This window comes from Lissotriton helveticus, chromosome 3_1 (genome assembly GCF_964261635.1).
Source record: "Lissotriton helveticus chromosome 3_1, aLisHel1.1, whole genome shotgun sequence".
NCBI classification, from domain to species: domain Eukaryota; kingdom Metazoa; phylum Chordata; class Amphibia; order Caudata; family Salamandridae; genus Lissotriton; species Lissotriton helveticus.
The window spans coordinates 1,021,501,753-1,021,520,738 of NC_136061.1; the positions used below are offsets into that span (position 1 = coordinate 1,021,501,753).

The 18,986-nt window shown below is 42.6% G+C and overlaps 1 protein-coding gene across 3 annotated transcripts in view; it reads left to right on the plus strand.

Moving 5' to 3' along the window:
- Window positions 1-18,986, plus strand: part of GPR155 (G protein-coupled receptor 155) — a 361,714-nt gene that overhangs the window by 329,152 nt on the left and 13,576 nt on the right. Inside the window, exon 16 of one of the 3 annotated variants that reach the window (XM_078681540.1) lies at window positions 2,333-2,698. The exons of 1 other annotated variant lie outside the window; for it this stretch is intronic. In XM_078681540.1, coding sequence (XP_078537666.1) covers window positions 2,333-2,561 — 229 coding nt within the window. In that variant the 3' untranslated portion in view covers window positions 2,562-2,698. Of the gene's footprint in view, window positions 1-2,279; window positions 7,853-18,986 lie in introns of those variants that run through there. One more of the 3 variants, XM_078681542.1, reaches the window with a different exon arrangement.

An 18,986-nucleotide genomic window follows, 5' to 3' on the forward strand; every position in this document is an offset into this window, starting at 1 on the left:
GAACAATGGCATTGGAAGAAATGCGTATCTGTTAATTCGCAGCAACTATGACAGGTTTTGTGAGCTAATTCAGTGGGTCAACTTTCAAATTTGAAATCCATTCATGCAAGTAAACTTCCTTCTACTCAGTCTCCTAAAAATCGTTGACAATGGTGTGTTCTGGATAGGCTACAGAGTTTATTTAGCCCTTAACGTTTGATTAGCCCTAGAAAGAAAAGTTGAAAATTATGAATACTCAAAATCTTTCCAAGGAGAGCTTTCAGTGGCACTGATTAATGTGCCATCTCTTCTCCCAAGCCCTAATATAGTCTTCCTCTTCAGAGTTGGATTAGTTGCCTTTAATACCACAATGTAGGACGTTGCTTTCTTACCCTGGAGTCATTCATGCCAGCAGTTGCTCTCAACAGAAGCATGGTTGAGCATCCTTGGTGGGGTCAGAAATTCCCTTTAGTGACTTTAGTCACTTTCGTTGGCACTTTGTGGCCTTTTCCGGATGCAATTTTATCATCCCATTGGTCTTCTCAAGGGTGGGTGCTAAACACTTATTTCAGCAAGGGATCCTGTAAATGTGGAATTTAGGTACTTAGATCCAGAGGAAAGTACAATTTCTAAACTCCTCTCCCCACATCCTCCAGAAAGAATGGGCACTTACTGAACCACTGCAGTGATTTTGAGTTGTCAGGTGTAATACCCCTAATGCACTCACAGGGCCCTGGATAGTAAGTGGCGTGGGGGAGGAGGGGAGATGTTATTTCAAGTCTGAAACTTTAGTCGGCTTTTTGTGCTCAGTCCGGTGGTACACGCATGCTATCCTCCTGCAAATATTGTGTTTTGTACTAGGTGGATTGAATAAGCAAACTCCTGTCACAAGAAGCTTTGGAGAATTTTGAGGGGATTGTGGAATTCACAAGCCATCTCAATACTTCAGCTTAGGTTTCTTTGTAGCTTAGGTTTCTTTGCATTATTTCCAAAGGACCTGTTTCAGGCTTCCTTTGTATCACCATTAACAACCTAACTACAGTGTAGAACTTCGAAAAATCTTTTCTTACTACATTTACTGCGTTACAGAGATTTTATTCATCTGTATTGCTAACATATGAACAAACTCCTGCTCTCTCCAATGATCACCTAAATAGTGGTTCAGCTCAAGGAGGGCAATTACTAGGAGATCCAAGTGACGTCTGCCTTCTCTAAGCTTTTGTCATGCCCACTGATCTTGCGGTGATTGGACTCCCTTATAAAGGTGAAGCGCTTTCACTATTGAGTGCTTTTTCGCTGTTTTGTATGCTCTGCTTGTCACTGGTGTCTTGTCTACCCATTCAACTCTGTCCAGAAGTGTCATTATTGTCTGTAATGTAAATCACAGTGTATTGCATGCTAGGCAGAGCACTGAACTCACTAAACAGGTAACTACAGAGTCCCCGCCCCGCCCCCCGGTAATATGCACAGTTTATGTATATAATAAATATTGACTGCTGTTCTGCCTCCGAAGAAGCCACAGTAGCATCAGGATCATGTCCTTGAACTCTAAATCAGCATGGGAATGGGCTGATGCTGTTGATTTGTGCATTACTTCTGCCAGGGTCCAAACCTAAACAACTGTAAACCGTGGGAAATCATCACAAATCTTTCAAAGCTGCCTTTGTGGTGGATTAGATCCACCCATCCTTCAACTGCAAAGTAGAACATCAGGCCATAACTCCTTAACTGGGTTTCTGAATCCTGAAGTGCACAAACAAGCGAGGAAACCACACCACCCTTTAGATGTGGTCAGAATCAAACCGCCTATGTGGGGCTCAGATATTCTTTTGATTGAGTATGTAACAATTTCAGCCAGATTTCATTTTAGTAATCTACAAATATAAGACATGTGGAATTCTAATGTACTTGAGGACCAGGAAGGAAACTTGTGTTCTTTAGGGAACTTGAGTTTGCAGTGTACGTGAGAACATTATTTCTACAAAGGTAACTAAACATATTATCAACATTGTTATCGATCAGTTACCAAAAAAAAAGATAGAAGTATAGAGGCACACAGATTGTCTTATATGGAGCTTCTCGAAGGCCGAGTGGAAATCCAGCTGCCACAAAATCAAGAAAACACAAGTTACTTTTTTTAAACATCTAAGTGATTGTTTGTAGATATTTGATCAAAAGATATTCTGACAATGCATGCCTGTAAGCCCAAGGACTATACTCTCTTCTCTAACATACTTCTAACTCTCATGCTGTCTTTCCCTTCCTGCACCCGTCTTCTCTTGCCTTTCCATATGGTGTAGTGCTGATACCTGGTTTACAGAACATGTGGGTGAATCCTTACCTTGACATACAGGTGTGGCGCAAGAACCTCAGCAGGCATCTTCTGTGGCTGCGATCTGGTGAAATGGCTTGTTCGAGTGGGCCTTGCTCCTGATCGTGGTGAGGCTACCAAATATGGCGAGCGATTGCAAAAAGGAGGTGTTATCCAGCATATCACCGGCGAATATGAATTTCGGGATGAGATCTTGTACTATCGCTTTACAACGAAGAGCCCAGCATGCCCCGGAGCAGAATTATTTTGAGCAAGAGCCATGTATTGTTGTTCTGTGATAAGGAAAAGCATTATATTCACAAAGACTCAAGACAAGACAAGACTCGTATTCTAAATGCAGCATAACTTTGCTTCTGATGGTGTATTCTGTTAAGTATCCATCCACAAGTCTAAAATAATGCAATGGAACTACTTGCAACATTTATGAAGATTTATTATCAAACAGAGATATTATTGTATGGCAGCATGATGTTTTTCAAATTGCCAAAACGTGTAATAAGACACAGATTAGAATAAATGCAATGTGAATGGATGTATGGAATTTTGCTACTGGTGAAGAGTTAAATCTTGTGGAAAAGTATGCAAGAACGTGGCAATATGAATATTGCACTCCCTCTGTATGAGGTGTTGCCAGAGACATTATAACTTTCCTGCACCTGATGAGCCACCGTGAAAAGGCTCACAGCATGTGCATCTAATCCATAGAGCCCTGGAAAAAGATGCCAAACTCTTAGAGCAACAACAGGCATACGTCTGTCCACATCCATTAAACTTCATAGGGAAATACACTGTGGCATCGCAAACATGTTGCTTCTTTCGTCTTCTACCCGAGTCATATTGTTCTTGGGTTCGAAAGGCCTATTGCTTGTTGCAGGTGTAGCCGTTGAAAATGCAGTCCCTTCAAGTACGTGGCGGACAATAAGGGATTACTGTAAAACACACTTTTTTTGTGTGTGATTAAAGTCTGCCTTAGTAGTTGTGTTAACTTAGTTCATCAAATCTCCCTGCAGAAGCACCAGGGCCCAGATTTATAAATCTTTCATGCAACTGATGCAGCGAGACACCTTACTGCGCTGCGTGAAAGGGATACGGCAGGAATGTGCATATTTAACATTATATGGTGAATTCCTGTCCGCTTCTGGCTTACAATTTGCTGCCTTGCGCCAACACACGTACCCTGTCGCTGTGGTGCAAGGGTGCCTGTGTTGTAGGCAGGATTGTTTTTATGCAGGAAGAAATACCTTCCTGCACAAAAACAATCCTCCGAGGCGTTTCCCTCTTTCTATGTGTGCTGCAAAATGCAGCACACATAGAAAGAGAAAAAACAAGGATAAATAACATAATTCTCTTTGTTAAGCCTCCCCTGGGAAGGAGTAGCATTTTGACGCAATCCCAGGTCTGTCACACTTGTTAAATCTGAGAATGGGCCAAAATCCAAGAGTGGATGCTTGGGAACACCCTTGCTCCACCCATGGAACCCCTCCCTGGAGCAGAGTGACTCAAGCCATCGACTTGTGCAGCCTTGCGTTACTCCAGATTTACTACCCATCGCAGGGTCACACAAAGTGGCCTTACGCTGCTTGGTAACTCTGACATTAGTGTTGCATTGGATTTGCGATACATTGCATGACGCAAGCTCAATGCAGCACTATAATACATCTGTCCCCAATCGCTGACCAGTTGAGGACTCAGGATACTTAGTTATGGTTTGTAAATATTTAAAACCAGCTCTCTAGCCTTAGCCCACTGGATTGATCATTTACAACTGCACTCTATAAAACGATTGAGAATACCTAACATGCTATAATCATGATGTAAGATGAGTGACCTAAGGCATTTATGTATTTGTCATGAAAATGGTTCACATAGATAAAAGAACTAAGTTATTATTATTATTACATGAAATTTATAGGAGGCGCAACTAAACCCGTAGGCATCAAGGCGCCGATGATGGTAAACGGTAAGCTCAGAAATCACCTAAGAAGGAAGTTATGGATAGGCTTCTTGAAAAAGCCAGGTCTTGAGGGCTTTGCGGAACAAAGTGTGTGAGGAGATCACCTTGAGGTCGCTGGGGAGTGTATTCCAAAGTCTAGGTGCAAGGAAGTGGAAAGACCTTCCGCCCCATCTGGCCTTGACTATACGGGGAACAACTAGCAGGCTTTTGCTGGAGGAGCGGAGTGCTCTACCAGGGGTATAGTAGGCCACCAGAGCGCGAATAGCCTCCGGACCAGATTCATTGAGGGCACGATGGGTAAGACATAAGACCTTAAAATGAATCCTCGCCTGCATGGGGAGCCAATGCAGACTTTTCCTAATGGCCGTGCCCGAGGAGCGTTTGGGGGCATCCACAACGAACCGGGCGCGTACTGCATGGTCTGAAGGCGATGGACCAGACCATTGCTAATGCCAAGATAAAGTGCATTGCAATAGTCCAGTCTGGAGGCAATGAACGCCATTACTACCTGTTTGCGTGACTGAGAAGAGAGATAATGAATAATTTTTCTCAAAATCCTCAGCGCATTGCAACAGGTGGAGACGGTCCTGCTGACCTGCTTATCTAGCGAAAGAGTGGTGTCAAGAATGACCCCAAGATTACGGGCAGATAGGGACGGCAAGGGGCAAGTGCCAAGTACAGAAGGCCACCAGTCCATGGACCAGATCTCAGTTTTTCCCCCCAAAATGAGGTACTCCGTTTTCTCCCCATTAAGCTTGAGGAAGTTCTCAACCATCCAGCCGGCGACCGCCTCCATGCAGTTTTTAAAATTAAGAGCAGTAATGCTCGCCGATTGAGAAATGGAGGCCATGATCTGCGTATCTTCGGCGTAGGAGAGAACTTCTAGCCCAAAGGATCTTATAAGCCTGGCGAGTGGGGCAACATAGACGTTAAAAAGCGTCGGGCTTAGTGAGGAGCCCTCAGGGACCCCACACTTCACCACCTTAATAGATGACATATACTCGCCTAGCTTGACCCTTTGCTTCCGTTGGTCAAGGAAGGATGTTAGGAGGCTAAGAGCAGAACCCTTGACTCCAAGCTTACTGAGTCGGCTGGTCAGAATAGTAGGGGACAGGGTGTCGAAAGCAGCCGTAAGGTCAAGTAACACCAGCAAGGTGGTCTGACCGGTGTCGACCTTAGAACGGATGCTGTCGACAACCACTGTGAGCGCCGACTCAGTGCTGTGGGTCCTCCGAAAGCCGTGCTGTGAGGGATCAAGAGAGTTGGAGCTGTCCAGGAAAGCGCTCAAATGGAAGTTGAGATGAGCCTCTAGGAGTTTGGCTGGGGCAGGGAGAAGGGAAATGGGACAAAAGTTCTTCAATATCCCAGGGTCCAAATAGGGTTTTTTCAACAAAGGCTTGACAGTGGCCATTTTCCAAGAGAGGGGATAAGTCCCCTCTGAGATAGCCCTGTTCATGACCTCCATCAAAGGGGGCAGAATAGTCTGTCTACAGTCCTTTAGGACCTTTAAGGGGCATGGATCTAACGGTGACCCGGACTTTAATTTGTCCAGCAGTGAGTTAAGATGTATAGCAGTAATGGGAGGAAACTGAGAAAGGGAACAGGAGGAGACAGGAGCCTGGTCTTCAACAATAGAAATGGAGGGGATGGCAGGCTGGGAACTGGAGTTAAGGATTTCTAGGTCAGTGTAAATGTCCGAGATCTTTTCATGAAAGAATGTAGAAATCTGATCACATAATACCTGGGAGGGTGTAATAGGGTCCGGAATCTGAATGATGGAAAGATTATCTACTATCTTACACAGATCGCTAGGAGATTTAAGCGAGGATGTAAGCTTAGTGTAATAGGCCTGTTTTTCTGTGAGGACCGCCGCTTTATAGCCCCTGAGAAGGAACTTATGTTTTTCCTTCTCAACGGGGTCCAGGTGTGTCCTCCAGAGCCTTTCCTGCCTCCTACATCCTTGTCTAAGAGTCCTGAGGGATTCAGAATACCAGGGGGCCGAAGGTCTTTCCTGGCAGAATAGTATTGCCTGGCCGGGGCAAGCGAGTTGACAGCCTCCGTCAAAGTATTGGAGAGATCAAGGGCAGCAGCATGAACATCCCCAATAGATCTGAGTTTATGAGTGGCTAAATAAGGAGTAAGGGAGTCATTGGTGATGTCCCCAAAGTTCCTTCTCAATGCCCATTTGGTGTGATCAGACCGAAAGCCAGTGGGAGAGGAGAAGAAAAAATCAAAGGGGACAACAAGATGGTCTGACCACGACAAGGCGAAGGGAGTACCAATTTGAAGACAGAGGTCATTACTAAAAACTCCGTCCAGGGTATGCCCAGCTGAATGGGTAGGCCCAGTCACCAACAACGGCAAGCCATAGGAGCATAAAGAGTCCAACAGATGGGCCGTATCAGGTGAGCTATCATTTTCCAAATGGAAATTGAAGTCCCCTAGGATGGTTAAGCTGGGGCCATCAATATAGGGCTCTAAGATCTTGAGAAGTTCTGAACTGAACGGAGACCTAGGACCAGGTGAACGTAGACCTAGGACCAAGTGAATTTGATAGCCCTTCTCACATTAAATTGCAATATTGTTTTTAAGCTAAAGGTGGCACCAATGCACGGGGACCTTCTCCCGTAGGAAGACTCTGATAAGATATTAAACTTTGTAAGAGTTGGTATCTTGATAAGGTGTTTTTACTCATGCTAAGTTCACCGCAAAAAATGCAAAATAGAGCTGCTCCTTTGCTTGACTACAGTTGGGTGGTTAGAGAGTCCTGAGAATTCAGGAAAACAATATGTTCAGATGTAAAAAGCCAACACGTGTGTCCCATTCCCAAGGTATTCATTTAACACTTTTATAATGTGATTACACAAAACCAATATGCAGTTTTCCAACGTGACTAATATAAATGCAATCAGAAGTTTGCTAGGTACTTTTGACTACTCGTTATCAATATAGGGCAGCTCTCCTGTATTGAAATAAATGTGTTTGTGTGTGTGTGTGTGTGTGTGTGCGTGCGTGTATTTCGTCCTGCATGTCTGTCGAAGCAGGGTCTGTTTTGTTGAATAAATTGTTGAATGATAGTGCTTCTTTAGACATGCCTTTGGAAGCCTACCGAACTATGCGCACAAGGATTGAAATGAATTTCTCAAGAAGCTGCATACATTAATTTATTGCTATTTATGTGTTGTTTTACATTTCGTGTGGGCTGAATGGATACTGTTGTCAGCTCTTTAGACCAACAGTACTTCAGAGATGTGAAACAAGTTCAGCATCTGGACACTTAAGAAAGGTGACAAATGTCTGCTGTATTTGTAAATAGAGCACCAAAAATATTTGCCTTTAACCATCCAGTCCCGCAATTCCTTATAAACCTTTGTAGATTAGAAAAGGCTAAGAAATGTTATGTGCATGAAAGTGTTATTTTTGTAAGTCTATGCGCTTGCCAAGGCTCCTTTGCGAATAGAGTGCTATTTGAGGAACAGGATGGTGAGCAAAATAATTGTTTATCTCATGTGTGTGATGAATTCAAGCTGTATAATACAGTGACAGTAAAAGATAAAATGGAAACGTAATAAAAGATTACAGTTTTACAAGACTCTGTATTTTTATTCTCTATTAAATCTACTACTCTCGAGGACACCTGGGGTCTTTGAAGCCTACTGTTGGTGTCCCTGACAGCTTATGTTATGTTACAGCAAATTTGAAAAGTGTGCGTATACCAAAAAGGTTTCATGGCCCTAGAGGCACAACAGCGGGAGGGCCACAAGGATTTAGCCGTGTCGGAAAAGTCAGGTTTTCAGCAGAGATCTAAAACTCATATATGAAGTTGATTCTCTGATATTAGGAGGCATGGAATTCCAGAAGCTGGTTACAAGCACTGAGAACCTGGATCCCCCCTGTCTCTTCCTCTAATAAGTTTTGAAGCGCCAGCATCAGTTTGCACTTGGGGATAGAGTTCAGAATTCTGGAGGTCACGAAAGATAGACATTTGCCATAGAGAGATGTGAAATGAATACACCTGGTTTTGAAGAGGGTAATTTTACCAGAAGGGGTCTTGTATGACAAAATCTGAGCTGGGTGCCAAGCCAGTGTAGGTACTTGGTTTTGAAAAAGAGACTAAAAACCTGGCTCTTCCCCAATGCATAACCTGTTCTCAGTTTCCCGTGTAGCATTACTCTTAACATGCACTTTTGATGTCAGCTCCAGGATGCCGTGAGGTGATAGAGTGCTTTATAAATGAGATAAATAAATAAAATAAATAAATAAAAAGCTGAAACCTCTGCCTCAGACCCTTGGGAAGGCCCAGATAGAGGGAATTTGCATGGTCAATTCGAGATATGAGAAGGGCAATTATAATCTGGATGATGGCCTCAATGGAGAAAAATTAGAAAACGAAATATCGTTAACAGCCTCATAAAATACATATACACAAAAAGGAAAATTAAAAGTTTTAAAATGCTCTGTAATGTGAAATTGGAAGCTAGAAATTAAGTTGGTATCCTTATCTTGATTAGGGAGAGCATTGCAAGGACAGCAATCGGATCTAGTAGAGATGACTGGTGCCCTTAATTAAGCTGCATTGGTATGGCTGACAAAAAGTGAGCTTGCATTAAGACAAAGTGATATGCTAGAATTTAGCATATTTCTTCGTCTTTCAGAAATAAAACAATGTTGAAACTTCCAACCTTAAAATGTAAATGCTTGCATTTTTTTTTCATGAATGAAATAAATTATTTCAGAATCGGTGTATTTGCTTGATGTGTAGTTGTTTCTGTATTGCTTTGTTTTAAGGTTCTAGTAGTAGACGTGTTGGGTAGGGGTCCTTAGCTTCCAGTACTAATTCGGGGGGACTCTGAAGAAGTCAAAAGGTTAAGAACTGTTGCACTGTTCTAAAGGTGATGAGGTTCATAGCACATAACGTGTTGAATGAGCACCATAGACACATTCTTAAGAGTTCTGCTTTAGGTAGATTTAATGAATACAAATAAACCGTGGCAACTGTGACATTTATCTGTTTAGAATGTGTATAAAAGTGGCATATGCATAAATCACATGCATACATGTTTTAGGTGTACCGGACAGAGATATATACAATTAAAAACATAAATAAAATTAAATGCTTTATGGTAACACAATATTGAACCAATTTGTTTTTGTTTCCTTCATTCACTGCCTTCTGTTAACCTGCCACTGATTTCCTGTTCTGCTTGAACACCTAAAATCATTCAGTTTGCAGTTTTCACTATATCAATTGTGACATCTAGCACGAAAGATAACTTTTGGGCTAGACGTTAAAGCATGCAACAATAAAGTTAACCCATCCTTTCCCTATTTCGTGTTAACATATTGTGGGTGCACCAGCCTGACAACCAAGTTGTAAAAATAAATTGTAAGTCCTTTAAAGAAATTAAGGTATGGCACCGGCTTGCCGACTGTTCACAACTAATGGAAATATTGGAGTAAAAATCAGTAGGGAAGATGAAAAAAACACAATAAGTTTGGTGGTTTATAGAGGAAATGGACTGCCTAAAATGTGAAAACCGCCCTCCTTGATCAATGCTTAGACATTGTCATTTTGAAAAAGCTATGTGAGATCAATACAAAGGGAAAGTGAACCACCTGTGAGACAGATGGACAAAAAAAACAAGACTGGCTCCTCAAAAACAGTAATACTAGAATTTCATTATATTTGCGAAATGGATAAGTCATTTACTAACTCTTCTGTTGCCATAGTTTCTGATGTTCCATTTATCATAATCATCACTGTAGTCATATTATCTGAGAAATAATCCACTGCTAGCTCCGCGGTGTACAGATATCTCTAATAAATAATCAACTATGCACGAAAAGTTGCCTACGCAGATAACACAGACCAGTGAATGCCCAGCAAGATCACATGAACAGGCTTCATTAAATTAACAGGCTTACTATCTGTCTTCGATGAGGCAAGATCCCTATTTTCGATTTTTTTTTTTTACCTGATCCTATTCCTCCCCATATTGCCCACGAACAGCCTTAGTTATACACATTCAATTCTCTGTTTTATCACATGCTACCTGCTCTTTTTCCGTATTTTCAGGCAACTTTTGTATAATGTTGTATAATGTTTTCCTTCCCTGTAACAGCGGACTCCTTTCTATCTACCCAAAACCCACCTCCTGACCTTCATTCCCTCTATAGTTTTTTCTGGCAGCATCTCTCACTGCTAACGCTGTAATTTCCTGGCAGTAGAAGTGAAGTTAACATTTCATTGCTTAGATCTTTTAAAAAAAACAACCTCCATTGAGATTAGTTTTACCTTCCTGTTGTATTTTGGGTTTAATTTTGTGTCAATTAAGTTTAATTTCCATTACTATCTTTATATAAAAAGTAGAAATTTATGTGGGCATTTTCTCAGGGATTTATTACTTTGCAACCTAATCTTCTGACTGTCCTCAAACTTCTTATCTACTTAACATTTTGTCAGCATGGTTCTTTGGTTAATTGGACTTTTGTCAGTTTGAGGTGATTAGACATTCTCTCTGAAACGGTTCTTCTGCACGTTACTATAAGTATACAACCCCCCCCCCCCCCAACGCTTACAGAAGAATGGCTTGATTGCGAGCAGGTGTAATTCCCTCTTCATCTACGGCTGTCAAAATATCATCAAACATTTTATGTCACTGTTCACATTACTAGATAGTCCACAATGCGGTAACAATTCAATAGCTAGCTACCCCTCCCTCAGATCTGAAGTCTCTCTCCTTACCAAAGCCCACTCTTCGGATCACACACACACATCTGCCCCTTCATTTAAAAGCGCATCATCACTCATCAGCTCCCCTTCTACTTCCCACAGCAACCACTCCCCTATTATAGACATCATCAAGCACTCTTCTCTTGTCGCCCTCCTCCCTTCAAACTCCCCGACTTCACCTAAACCCATGGAACCCACCAATGCACCCTACCCGATATGGATGCCTTGATTTCTACTCCCCAACATTTTACAGACCCAACATCCTTGGAGATTAACCTATCCCTTAATCCTCCCATCTCCCCCCCTCCCCCTCCGCCCTCCAGTCCCCAGTCCCCTCAATCTACTATCCCTGTCCTCCTAGGAACGAGTCGTCTCCCCCTTCACCCGATATCTCCTAGACCCCCTCAACAACTAACTTCTATCCTCCCTGATCCCAGCACGCAATCCCCCGACACCGCACCCCTCTGCTGCATGCTGATTAACTGCTGATCCGCTTCCTGCCATGCGACTGATATTGCTGAATTCCTTCTTAACGAAAACATTGATATTGCATTCCTTACCGAAACTTGGCTCAACCCCCACTCGACTCCTATCCTCGACCTGCTCATTCCTCCTGGCTATTCCATCATTAGAAAAGACAGAATAAATCAAATTGGTGGAGGCCTTGCCCTAATTCATAAAAAGGAACTGAATCTCACTCGCGTTCATCTACAGGACCCTTCTTCTTTGAATACCTTTGTGTTGATCTTACTACTACGGACTCCCCTACCATTCGGCTACATACTATCTATTAACCACCCGGTAACCCCATCCCCTTCAGCACTGAGCTGTCTGATCTTATCACTCAATCCTTGCTCACTCACTCCAAGAATCTCTTACTTGGCGACTTTAACATTCACTGGAATAATAACGATGATCCATCAGTCATCCTCCTTAAAGATATCATGGACATTACTAACCTGACACAACTCTGCCAATCCCCTACTCACTCTAAAGGCGCCACCCTTGATGCCATTATGACTAGCAAGGACCTGGCCTCTCTCTCAAAGATTCTTCCAGTAGACTGGTCTGATCATCACCTTATCCTCTTCACTATGAACTGCTCTATTCCCCTCTCCACTCTTACTGACACTTTACCCTTGAAACTTACTCGTAATCTTCACCTTATTCCCCCCCGGTGAGTTGGAATCCTCTATCAAATCTCGCTTTCTCCTCCCCCCCTCCCCCCCCTTCGCGCAGCACCAATGACCTAACTGAACATTATAATAATTCTGTCCTTCAAGTGCTTAACCAAATTGCCCCAATCAAAATGAAACAACAAAAAAAAATTCATCCCAAGTCCTGGTTTAATTCTGACCTTAATAACGAAAGACGGGCCCTCAGACAATCGGAACGCTCTTGGAGGAATCATCCCTCCCCTGATAACCTGACACTCCTTAGACACGCCAGAGCCAATTACAAGAAACACATCTTCTCTGCAAAAGCTTCTTTCTTCCGCACACAACTTGGTCAGGCTAAAAACCGGCCCAGAGAACTCTTTAGCATTATTAAAAAACAAACCTCCTTTGGCCCCCCTAAAATAACAGCCACTACCGAAAGATGTGAAGAAATCGCCAACTTCTTTTCGAACAAAGTCAACTCTATTGAATTATCCTTCTCTTCTCCACCTCTCCCATCCCAATCTACCATCAGCCAACAACACCCCCCTAACATTCCTACCTCAACATGCCCATCTGCCCCTCCATGCCATGACCCCTCTATACCCCCACCAACTCTACTCCACCCTGACCCTATCGCTAAAGACACCATTCCCAAAAACAATGCCTCCTGGACAGAATTTCAGCCAGTTTCAGAATCTACTGTCCTCAATATCATCTCTAAACTCAAACCATCTTCTCACACCAATGACCCCCTACCCGCCCAGTTTGTCCAGGAACTTAAACACATCATTGCCCCCATCTGGACTAATGTCATCAATTCCTCCCTCGCCACATCCCTTCAACTTGGTCAAATCTCTCCCATCCTTAAAACCCCCACCGCTGATCCTAATGACCTGGACAACCTACGCCCTATCTCTAATCTTCCCTTCCTCTCCAAAGCCCTTGAAAAATGTGTACTTTTCCAGTTAGACAAACATATCACTTCCTTCAATCTCCTCGACGTTTTCCAATCTGGTTTTAGAAAAGGTTGCAGCACAGAAACTGCCATGCTCAGTATCACTGATGACATTCATCGCTCTCTTGACAAAGGTGAAGCCTCCCTCCTTATCCTCATTGACCTCTCTGCGGCGTTCGACACTGTCCCCCATCTCACCCTTCTTAATACTCTTAAAGACCGCTTCGGGTTTGAGGGCACTGTTCACCAATGGTTCTCTTCCTATCTCCAAAACAGATCCCAACAAATTAAACTCAGTCACTGCCTCTCCAAACCTCAACCTGTCTCACTTGGGGTCCCTCAAGGCTCTATCCTTTCTCCTACCCTATTTAATTTATTCATGGAACCACTCACCCTCATCCTTAAACAAGCTAATATTAGTTATCACCTATATGCGGACGACACACAACTTTACTACAAGATTAAATCCCGCCATGACATCTCCTCAACGATACCTTGAATAAAGTCCAAACCTGGTTCCATCTCAACCATCTCAAATTGAATCCCAAAAAAAACTGAAGTCATTCTTTTCACCCCCAAAAACTGCTCTCTGCCCATTCAAACCTGGATCAATGACATCAATGCACTCAACTGCTCCCTCTCCACTTCTAACTCGGTCAAATCCTTGGGCATCAGCATTGATAACATTCTTACTCTCATCCCACACATTAAAAATGCCGCGAAAGGTGCTCTCTTCTCCCTTCTCCACCTTAAAAAAATCAAACCTTTCATTCCTGCGGACGACTTCAAAATTGTTGTCCAATCTATTGTACTTTCCAGACTTGATTATGGTAACGCCACCCTTGCCGGCACCCCTAAAGTCCACCTTACCCCTATCAAATCTGTCCTCAACCTGGCTGCTAGACTCATCTCTGATTTAAACGTTTCGATCACATTTCTCCTATCCTCAAAAACCTTAACTGGCTCCCAATTGAAGGTAGATCCACCTTCAAGTTGGGATGTATTACTCACTAAGCCCTTCACCAGAACACCCCCTCTTACCTCTCCAACAAACTGCAAAAAGCTGGGTGCTCCAGGTCCTTGAGAAGCACCAACGCCCTCGTCTCATCCCCCCGAGACTCAATTGTACAAAGACACAATCACGTGCATTCTCTGGTAATGCCCCTACGATTTCGAACTCGCTCCCCAAAGATTTTCGCTGCAACCCCTCCTACCCTCTCTTCAAAAAAAGACTCAAGGTACTTCTTCTAAATAAATATTGGGGCACCCAATAGTCCCTATTCTGATTCAGTCCTCATTTCATTCTCCTCAACCCACCCCGCCTCTCTTCTTTTCATACTACCTCCCCTCCTTCTCACACTACCCTTTTCCCTCCTATCTTCTTATCCACCCTCATCCCCCCTACCTACCCCTAATTTACTCCCGTCCCTCAATCTCCTCTTCTAACTGATATGTTTGTTCACATGCCAGTTTTTATTCACTCTGTAACAATGTTCTATTTTGTTTTAGTTGGTTATTAGTTCTTATGTTTATTATGTGTACTTGATTTGTATTCTTCTTATCTGTCTGTAAAGCGCTCTGATACTCCTGGGTCCAGTAGCGCTATATAAAACCTTTTAAATAAATAAATAAACCCCTGCTATCATTCATTAACTGTATGTTTGCCTTTGACCCTGTACAGAGCTCCACTGCCTCTTCAGCTATATTTGCACAGTACAATTGCAGCATACATATGGCTTCAATAGTAGCAATGGCCCGGACATGGGCAACCAGACCGACTAACCTTTCCTGAGTTCAGTGCTGAAGTTGCATGCCCTTAGTGTGGCGTCTTAGGAGAGATAACCCTGAGACTGGACATAGTGAGTCCAAAACGTTTTTTAATGGTAATAATGACAAAGGTGAGTTTCTCAGACTCAAGATGCATGGAACAGTAACAGCAAAGGTTGATCAACTGTTATCTCATCAAACTAACTCCTCTGTAGTGGAAAAGCCCAAAATGACTTCTTCTTTAAAGACATTTTAAAAGATATCTTCGTACTAGGATACTTTACCGCTCCTAAAGCTTTGTAAAAGACAAAACAAAAACCTACCATCATCCTACAGTTGGTAAAGCTCAGACATTATTTTACAAACCAGTTATCAAACCCTGTGTCTGACATTTCACAGGGAAGATTGTGGTTTCTCTAAAGGAGACCCATGTCATCCGATTTTCCTAATTTTAGCTTTTTACATATACACAAATAGGTTTGGCTCAGGTTTTAATGCACTTAAATCCAGTTAGGGATTTGAATCCGTTTTTCAAGCCCGAGTAATTCTGACGTAGTCGAAAAGTAAGAAGTCAAAGCTGATGCAAAAATTACAAAGGAGGAGTGGATTTGTATTCTTTCAGACAAGCATACGTTACTAATCATCATAAGCCTAAATTACCGCCATTGTCTACAGTATACCCCTGAAGAGTTGCATAAGATCAGAAGAGGGGTTCCCCACAGAAATATACTCAAATATGGCCAAGCGACTGGATTGTGGGAGTACATTATTTGTTACTGTCCCTGATCAGTAGAGTTCCAAGAAGAGGTGTTTTTGAAGTTTAGGCATATCTGACTACAATTCTTCCTGAATAAAGGTTGGTGCTAATTGACGATGTGGGCATTACAAAATTATAACTCAAATAAACCCCTCATTGCAGGTTGAATGAAGTAGGGTGGGTATTTATCAGATGTAGTAAAGACCATTACACAAAAGTGAGATATTTTCCACTTTTAGGTATAACATGCAGATCGTTTCTTTAGCACACTTAATTCCGCATGTTTTGTCTTTTTTCCAGGCTTTTTCCCCCTGTTAAATTTGGGCAGGTTTGACCTGCTGGAGGAATTTATAAAGAGAAACTGCAATGGCGTGATAATAATCAGATAACTTGCACTTTTGATTACTTTGCAAAGTTTTGTTTTTTACAAGGTACCCATTTAGTTGTTAACTTGTAATGAGAGCTCTAGTCTTGATGGGACCTTTAATAGTCAGATATATTAAGTCACAAGTGTGGAGATTAAAGGCCCTTAGTTGGAAGGTGGATGGTGCATTTTTGGTTAGATAGGAAAACTAACTTGAATGCTCTCTGATTTTGTATTTGTTGTGGCCATAATAAATGCATTTACACTTATTGATTGGGCATTTTGGTAAATAGTACTAATGCATTTAAGTTGTCTTTCTTATGCATTCTCAGCTTTCGATTAAAAAGTCACCCAAGAAAGGTGTAGGGTCAACTGACTCATTGTCATTTTAGCATGCCAAATTTCAACAACATCAACTTATAAGATTTTACCGAAGGGAACTGTATTAAGGTGAAACAAGATATCTAGCACATCATAACATGTTCTAGTTGCTTTGTCAGTGTATTGCATTTCTCGCATTAGGTTTATTTCCTGTCAGATTGTCAGTCATTTCCCCAAACTATTCTCAAGAAAGCTGCAGCAACAGTACCTTCTTCTCCCTTCCTCTAATCGGAAAATTTACAAGCAGGTTACAGAGTTTAAGAGTAGAGAGAGAGAAAAGTATCAGATGATCACAATGACCTCTTTGTCCTATCCTTTATCCTTTGAGCAGTTGCTCCTGTCTGCTCCCATCATATTAAAGCTTTAGCAAAATTCGACTTCTGCTCAGCTCGTTTTCTGTCCCTAATAATTGCCCCTCCTATAAAAGCAGGAGCCACCATAACTATTTCCTGTTTTAATTTACTGTCTGCAAATAAGGTATGTCTGTTCTTGCAGGGCGTTAACCTATCATCTATATTATTAACTTAATTATAACTTTCTTTTAAGATGACCCTTAGTTTGTGAAAATAAAAGGTTATATTGCTGCCGACACATATCTGAGAAGCAGCCTCCTCTGTAGTCCTGGGGATGATTAAATACGGTTGGACCGTCCTGTTAAGGATCACAACTGAGATCTTGGTGAGAACTCTTGCCTGAGTCTCCATCCTGGTGCACAACCCTGGGAAGGGGATTCGTCATTATTTAAAATAAGACAAGTTTCCAATGTATTGGAATATAGATAGGAATCACATTGACAAGCTTTCTTCACACTCTTTTGCTACTGATTATGTGGGGTGGGGGTGAAATGTTCCTAAACAAGTTCATTCTCTGGCATCAATACAAGGGATGCTGCTCCTCCTGTGAACATTATGAGGCCTGACCTAGTCCAAGACCATAGCCAGGATGATCAAGGGAAGAGGATCCCTTATTCAGGGAGCTGAGCTCAATAAAGTGTCAAAACCCCTCAAGAGTAATCTTTCCTTTCCAGAGTATACTATTCAGGGGATAAGAAATATTTTCTTTCACTCAGTACCAAAAGAAAAGCCCAGTGAATCTCCATCTGCATTCAGCAGATCTAAAGGTATTTGAAAAGTCAATCACCATTAATTTCCTAGATTTCCTTGTAAGTGTTACCATTTGCAATACTTCTTGGATGCGTTTCCATCCTTTGTAAAGGTACATTTCTTGTTGGCAGCACTGTCCTCTCAGGGTGGTTGCTTGCAGATTCTACAGATAATAAAAACAATGGAGGTAGTAGGGTGGTTCTCATATTCAGCCACTTTTTTCTGTTTTCCATCCAATCCCTCTTACAGGATTTACAGCTGCTCGCCGAACACTCAGCTGGGGCAAGGTGGTGTACTCACCCCTTGCTTAGATATAGTATACCTATATCTAAACCTATATCTGAACACATATATGCCTATAAGTCACTCCTATGGCAGGCCTTAACAATCCTAGAGGCATAGTGCTTGGTTTTATGTGAGATGGTGCTCTAGCATGAGCTGAGCCTGTCTGCAGCTTTCGGAACCATTTCCTTTTAGCTGTTTTAGTGATACTGCCATACCATATACTCTTAAGTGCATTATAATCCTCGTGGTTATTGCTAACTTTGGTTTGGCTCTATCAAAACATGTTGTGTTGGGTGTCATACACTTTGGAATACTACCCCCTCGCCAGTTCTGGTGACGGGGGTAGCATTCCACCCTTTCAGCTATTCTACTCTACATGCTCGCATTGCGGGTGGTCTCTGATTGAAGAGCGGCCACTCGCGGATTTTTAACCTCCCTTTGTGTTATTTGATTTTATTTAGCTGACATTACTTTTTCCTTGGTCTTACCTGTCCCCATTGCTTGCACGTTAAAAGTTTAAACCCACCGCTGTTGGGCGGACCTTTTTCCTTGCTTCATTTCCCGGTGTGGATTCACCGGTGGCGGACATCTTGGGGCGGTCGGGGCTCACAGCGCATTCTAGTCGTCAAAAGGACGCTAGAAGCCTTTAAAGGAGGGAAAATTAGGCGTCCTGGTAATTTCAGCTATTCTACTCTACATGCTCGCATTGCGGGTGGTCTCTGATTGAAGAGCGGCCACTCGCGGATTTTTAACCTCCCTTTGTGTTATTTGATTTTATTTAGCTGACATTACTTTTTCCTTGGTCTTAACTGTCCCCATTGCTTGCACGTTAAAAGTTTAAACCCACCGCTGTTGGGCGGACCTTTTTCCTTGCTTCATTTCCCGGTGTGGATTCACCGGTGGCGGACATCTTGGGGCGGTCGGGGCTCACAGCGCGTTCTAGTCGTCAAAAGGACGCTAGAAGCCTTTAAATGGAGGTCACGCTGACGCGCAGCGGACACGCGCAGCGGGAACGCCGGACTGACGCCGGAGTTACGCCAGAGTTCAGCCCGTCTGCGCCCGTCCGCGCTGAGGACGGGCTGGACTCTGGACCATCGTCCCTTCAACTTAAGGTACCTCACTACTATTCTATATCAGAGCTATTAGCCCTCAAGCCTGATATTTTACCTTGTACCCATAAATTCTCTCCTGACGGTATTTGGCACTCCTCTTGTTG